Source organism: Arachis ipaensis, chromosome B4 (assembly GCF_059453495.1).
Source record: "Arachis ipaensis isolate K30076 ecotype BB chromosome B4, ASM5945349v1, whole genome shotgun sequence".
In the NCBI taxonomy this organism is placed as follows: domain Eukaryota; kingdom Viridiplantae; phylum Streptophyta; class Magnoliopsida; order Fabales; family Fabaceae; genus Arachis; species Arachis ipaensis.
Genome location: NC_142439.1, coordinates 116,441,488 through 116,448,094, shown reverse-complemented (window position 1 = coordinate 116,448,094; position 6,607 = coordinate 116,441,488). Strand labels below are relative to the sequence as shown.

General features: G+C 37.4%; 1 protein-coding gene across 1 annotated transcript; it reads left to right on the top strand.

Moving 5' to 3' along the window:
- Positions 1-3,818: 3,818 nt before the first annotated feature.
- On the top strand, positions 3,819-6,195 carry LOC107639693 (uncharacterized). Its single transcript, XM_016343262.3, has 4 exons — positions 3,819-3,890; positions 5,040-5,167; positions 5,462-5,705; positions 6,127-6,195. Exons 1-4 carry the CDS (start codon positions 3,819-3,821, stop codon positions 6,193-6,195), a joined length of 513 nt encoding a protein of 170 aa, XP_016198748.1.
- Positions 6,196-6,607: the final 412 nt, after the last annotated feature.

Below are 6,607 nucleotides of genomic sequence, written 5' to 3'. Positions count from 1 at the left end.
AGCTTGATCGAGTCTGTATAAATAGTAGTTGGTTATCTATCTTTCCAGAGGCTTATGCAGAAGTTTTAAATAGGCTTCAGTCTGATCATTGCCCTATTTTGGTGCGTTGTAAAGGTCGTCCTCAGCCTAAAGGGAATCGACCTTTCTGATTTGTTGCTGCTTGGGCTACTCATCCTGGGTATAGGGATATTGTGAACCAGTCATGGTGGTCTGGTAATAGAGAAATTCATGGTAAACTTTCGGAAGTACAGAAGAATTCACTAGAGTTTAACTCGAAGGTATTTGGTAACATTTTTGTTAAGAAATGTGAATTAGAGCAGCAGATTAATTATTTACAAAAGCGTTTGGAAGTGGTGGATAGTATTTATTTGCGTCAGAAAGAGCAACAGTTGCTTGATGATTATAATAATACTCTAGTGCATGAAGAGTTCCTATGGTTCCAAAAGTCCAGAGAGCAGTGGGTAAGGTTCGGGGATAGGAATACAAGATTCTTTCATATTCAAACTCTTGCGCGAAGGAAGCATAATAAGATTCATGGCCTTTTTCTCAAGGATGGAGTGTGGGAAACTGATCCAGAAGTTCTGAGTCAAGAAGCAGAGTCTTTCTATAAAAGCTTATTCTGTCATTTGGATGATGTTGATTTGGGTTGCCTTAGTGATGTGCCTCTTCCTTCTCTGAATGAGGAAGCTTGCAATAACCTTACGGCACCAGTTACTATGGAGGAAGTCAAAGCAGCTGTTTTTCACATGAACTCTTTTAAAGCTCCGGGTCCTGATGGGTTTCAAGCTTTCTTCTTCAAAGAATATTGGGAGATCATTGGTCTTGATGTTTGGAAGATGGTTAAGCAGGCATTCTCTGGTGTTCCTCTTGATCCGAGAATGTTGGAGACTTTACTGGTTCTCATTCCAAAGGTTGAATCACCGGTATCTATGAAAGATTTCAGGCCGATTAGTCTCTGCAATGTAGTTTACAAGATCATCACGAAGGTCCTCGTTAATAGGCTTCGTCCTCATCTTGCAGAGATTGTTGGCCCTCTTCAAGGAGGATTTATTCCGGGACGAGGAACTCCTGACAACATCATTATTGCTCAAGAAGTCCTCCACTTTATGAAGAAGACTAAATCAAAGAAAGGCACACTGACCTTTAAGATTGATCTGGAGAAAGCTTATGATAGAGTTGACTGGAGGTTTTTAGCTCATACCCTTAAAAGCTTTGGTTTTCCTATTCCTACACTTAATTTGATTATGAATTGTGTCACTGCTTCTTCCTTATCTATTCTTTGGAATGGGAGTCGTCGGAATGGCTTTACTCCTCGTCGAGGTCTTAGACAAGGAGACCCTATGTCACCCTATCTTTTTGTGTTGTGTATGGAGCGATTAGCATGCTTTATTAGTCATCAGGTTGATTTGGGCTTGTGGGAGCCGGTTGCTATTTCTAGAGGGGGACCAAGAATATCCCACTTAATGTTTGTGGATGACTTGCTTCTGTTCTGTAAAGCTACAAAGAGACAAGTGCAAAATGTGATGTTAGTTTTAGAGACTTTTTGCAAAGCATCTGGGATGAAGATTAATGTCGAGAAGTCTAAAGCACTTTGCTCCAAGAATGTCTCTGCAACAAGGAAAGAGGTTTTTACTGGGGTATCCTCTATCAGATTTGTCCAGGACTTGGGCAAGTATCTTGGAGTTACCCTTAGCCATTCTAGGGTGACTCGTTCAGCTTTCAATGGTGTCCTGGATAAGATTCGGAGTAGGCTAGCAAGCTGGAAAGGAAGTTTACTCAATCGGGCTGGTAGGCTCTGCTTGGTTAATTCTGTTGCTGCTGCTATTCCCACGTACCAGATGCAGGTCTCTATTTTTCCCAAAGGAATCATTAGTAAATTGGAGTCTATGATGAGGAATTTTCTTTGGAAAGGACAAGTTGATGGAAGAGGATTGAATCTTGTTAGTTGGAAGGTACTGGTTACTCCAAAAAAATATGGAGGTTTGGGGATTAGAGATCCTTATTGTGTAAATATTGCTCTTCTTGGGAAGCTAGTTTGGACTTTTTTCCAGTAGCCAAACAAGTTATGGGTCCAATTGTTGGATGCCAAATACCGATCATCTCTATATGACTGTTTTAGTTATCCTAAGAACAAGGACTCTCCCATTTGGAGGTGTCTTTGCAAGGCTTGGGAAGTGTTGAAGGATGGGTTTGCTTGGTGTATTGGAGATTTGAACCAGAATTTTTGGTTTTCTAGCTGGAGGAGAGAAGGACGGTTATCTAATGAGATGGATTATGTTCACATTTCTGATTCGAATCTCCGGATACAGGATATTTGGTCGGTTGGTAGGTGGCATTTGGATACTCTTTATTCTCCTTTATCTCAAAATTTGAAAGATAATATTCTCTCTTACAATCCAGATGAACAAACAGGTCCGAAAGTGGGTTGGTATTGGAGTGGGTCTGCTGCCAAAGTCTATGACTCACGCAATGGTTACTTGTGGTTGTGTAAGCAGCTGTTTGGTTGGGAGGAGCGGGAGAATTGGCTTTGGCTTTGGCGTCAGCTTGTTCCGGAAAAGCTTAAGTTTTTGGCTTGGTTGTGCCTTAAGGAGGCTCTTCCTACTGCAAGTTTTCGCTTTAGAAGAGGGATGTCGTCATCGGATAGGTGTCCAAGATGTCTTTCTAGCCAGGAATCGGTTTTACATTGTATTCGGGATTGTCCAAAAGCTCAGCTTGTCTGGCATAGGTTGGATATTTCTTGTCATCTTTTGGATTTGAAGAACTGGTTCTTGTATCATAGCAGAGAGCGTCCGTTCAAGTTCTTTTCGGAACTTTGGTGGATATAGCGAGTAAGGAATAATGACATCTTTAATCCCATGAAACTTGGCCTCCGGAAAAAGTGATTTGTCTGGCATTAACTTCAGAAAAGGAGCTTAGGAATATTTTTGAATTACAACGTATGTCCCTTCCCTCTACTCTAAATGGTTTTTGGAATCCCCCATCTATTGGTATTTTTAAGATTAATTGTGATGCTAGTTATTTTGGTTCGGGTGATAGTGTTGGTTTTGCTTGTGTTATTAGAGATTGTAATGGGAGCTGGCAAAGGGGGTGTTTGGGAATGATTGAGAGTAATATTATTCTTCAAGGGGAATTGTTTGCTATTTGGAGAGGATATCTCTTAACTTGGGATGTGGGTCAACGAGATGTTATTTGTGAGACAGATTGTGTGGAAGTATTTAATCTTGTTACTCAAGATAGTTTTGGATTTATTGATCCACTGGTGCTCAAAATAGGAGATATCATGCATTGGAATTGGCGGGTTGACTTTCGTTTGATTATGAGAGATGCAAACACGGTGGCAGATACTATGACAAAGATGGCGATGAAGTTACAACTTTCGCATGTGGAGCTTCTTTCACCTTGGGAAGAGTTTAAGAGTAGTCTTGAACAGGACTGTCCCTCTATTTAGGCAGTTCCTTTTTTGTTTGTTTTGTTTTTCTTTGTTTAATTTATTTCGTTCAGTCACTAAAAAAAAATCAAAAATTGAAAACCCATTATGGCTAAGTGAAAAAACTAAAATGACTCATATATGAGATTTGAGATTGAGCGCTTGTTAACCTAGCCGTCCCTGTCAAATATGATGGTCTTCACTCTTCAGTCTTCACCCTCAAACCCTCTCCTCTCACGGACTCACTGTCTCACCATTCCATACTGCCGACTGCCACTGCCACCTCTCACCCCCTCAGTCCCTCACCGCCACCTCTCACGGACTCTCGACGTCACCGTCACGCTCACCGCAGCAAGGACTCGTCGCGCCCTTGAGTCCTCGCCGTCTTCCAATGTTCGCCATCTTCGCTGTCTTCGTATCGGAGCGTCATCGCCTCTTCGCCGGTCATCTGCTCTTTCGTCGGGTAAGTCAGTTTTGGGAACTCTCATTTTCATTATTTACTTTGATTTTGAAGCATTTGTTATAATTTCTGTGAATTAGGTTAATTATAATTTATATTTCTGCCCAATAAAAAAATAATTTATATTTCTGATTCTGATTTATGTGATTTATGTGATTCTTTGTGGAATCTATGATTTATATAATTTATGTATTTATGTTATAATTTCTGATCCTTTGTTAATTACAGTAACAGTGTTATAATTTCTGCGCTCTGATTCTTCGAGTAATATCAATTGCTTTTCTTTTTTAAAAACATTGTTTCGTGTAAATTGTGGTGATTAAAGCCTTATGGATTGATACAAATTAATTTGGATTCATAAAAAGAGAGCTTTCTTTGCTCTGTGGCTATAGCTTATAATTGTCAAAATACATCTCATTTTCTATTGTCCTGACGATTACTGTCATTATTACTACCATCTATTTGGGGCCTCCGAGGACGTTTAGCGTGTGTTCTTTTGGTTTTGCTAGGAACCAATTACAAGTTACTGATCTTTTTTTGGGGGGTGGGGAGGGGGTTGGTGTTAATGTTAGAAGCAGAAAACTCTATCACCAAATGGAACAGAAAACAAAAGTGGAAAGTAGCTGAAGGAAATGAATTATCCCTTTTGAAATTTTAAATTATTAGCTGAAGATATATAAATAGTATTATATTCTTTATTATGTTTTTATGCTATAATCAAATATAAATAATGTACGAATTAATATTATCTGATATGCCTAGATTGTGGAGATTAAAGCCTTAGGGATTGATACAAATTAATTTGGATTCATAAAAAGAGTGTTTTCTTTGCTCTGTGTTTAAACAGTGGCAAATAAGGTAGGTGAAATGAGCAAGTATAGCTTAAACCTTAGGCATGTAAAATAGAAGCAGCCGCCAAATAGGCCTCCCCTTTGAGCACCTTTTGGATTCAATGATGATGAAGAGAATGATGTCGAGAGAGAAATCACTCTCCAAGGTAGCAAGAAAAAGACTCTTAAGGACTTAAGTTGATGCTTCTCTAGTGTAATAGAACTTGTGAATGACATGGTTATTATATTTTTTAGTTTATTTGTTTAAGTAAATATAATCTCACATCCTTGTGTGTGTGGGTGTTGTTTGTTAAACTTAAAGATTGAGGAGCAGCAAAAGAAAGCCTTAGAAGAAGATCCAACTGTATTTGATTATGATGGAGTCTATGACAAAATAAAAGAGAAAGTTGCCCGCCCATTGATACTAGATCGCGAAGAGAGAAAAGTATGGTAATTATTTTTAGAATAACATGATTTTTGTTCTATCAAATCATTTTTGTAGACTAATTGTCAGCATGTAGAATTTCAGCATGTGATTTTAGGTTCTAGCATTTTTAAAATTTCCCATATTCATTATCATGTCTTGGTTATCAGCTTGATTGGTAATGGAAGAACGGTATTGTTTTTCGTTTTCTTCCATATTTTCTAATTGAATTGATGTACTTCTTTATGGTTCAATTCCTATATTTCCAATTCTCTGTTTCTTGCATATTGCTGACCTACAATTTTCATATTTGTATATAGGTTACAAAGAAGGACTTTTTGCTTGATTTTTATACAATCCTTGATAAAAATGTTGCATATTGTGCACAAGATCCTCGAGGGAGAAAACATGAGAATCGAGTTGAGAAAAGAACTGCAGAGACATGCGAAAGTGGAAGTCAAGGTAATCGATGACAGGGAAAGTGGAAGATCAAGAGGCTTTGGATTTGTGACTTACAGCAGCCTTGAAGAGGTCAACAGTGCTATTGAGTCCTTAGATGGCGCGGTAATCATGCGAATCTACTCCTAGTATCCCGTTTGCTAATCACAAATAACAATTTAATGAGTTTGAACTTGTCCATTTGTATATGTTACATCATATCATTGTTTGATTATTTTGTATTAGTTATTTGTTTTTTTGTTCTTGAAAACATATGAAAAAGCTAATATTTCTGCATTTTCTTATTGCGACATGTATATACTTTTTCTCTGTTGTTCTATGGAATCATGAGCTTCCCCTGACTTATGATTTCCACAATTATATGCTTCAAAGCATGGATGATGAATTTCGTGATATTGTTGGTGTTAGGTAATTGCTCTAAGATGCATTTGGAGCCTTTCTTTAATTAGCCTTTCTCTAAGATATTATTTACTGATATTTTTTTTAATATTTTTGCATATAACTGACAACATTGGTGAAACTGAAGGTCGGTGGAACTGAAAGTCGGTGGAACTGGTGGACATGTTCTTTATGCAGTGGATATGCCAAGTCTTAGGTGTTGTTTATATTTTTCATTTTTTTTTTATTTTCAATGTGCAATGAGGAATTGAGATGTGTAATGTATAATGAATTTATAGAAGCAAGATCACATTTGTACAGCCATATTGAAACATCTCTAAAGAAGTGAGTGAATATGTATTTTTATGATATTTTAACTAAGCCTTTTTCTTTGTTACTTAATTAAGTCATGTTTTAGAGCTATTGAATAGATAGAATAATATTTGACCAAACTCAAAAGCTTGGCTATTATTAGGTTAAGATTGGCTAAAATAAAAAAATAATGACGTTTATTTTAGCATGGCAACAAAATTAGTATTCTAACTAATATTCTGGGAAACATTAATGACATACTCGTTATTGATGATGGTGACAAATTAAATATTCCATTGCGACTAAAATATTTGTAA

Bases quoted from the DNA above. Each gene is read 5' to 3' on its own strand.
- LOC107639693 (XM_016343262.3), top strand. From the start codon at position 3,819: ATGTTCGCCATCTTCGCTGTCTTCGTATCGGAGCGTCATCGCCTCTTC. The intron at 3,891-5,039 runs GTAAGTCAGTTT...TTAAACTTAAAG, and splicing joins GTCATCTGCTCTTTCGTCGG to ATTGAGGAGCAGCAAAAGAA. The intron at 5,706-6,126 runs GTAATCATGCGA...GTGAAACTGAAG, and splicing joins TTGAGTCCTTAGATGGCGCG to GTCGGTGGAACTGAAAGTCG.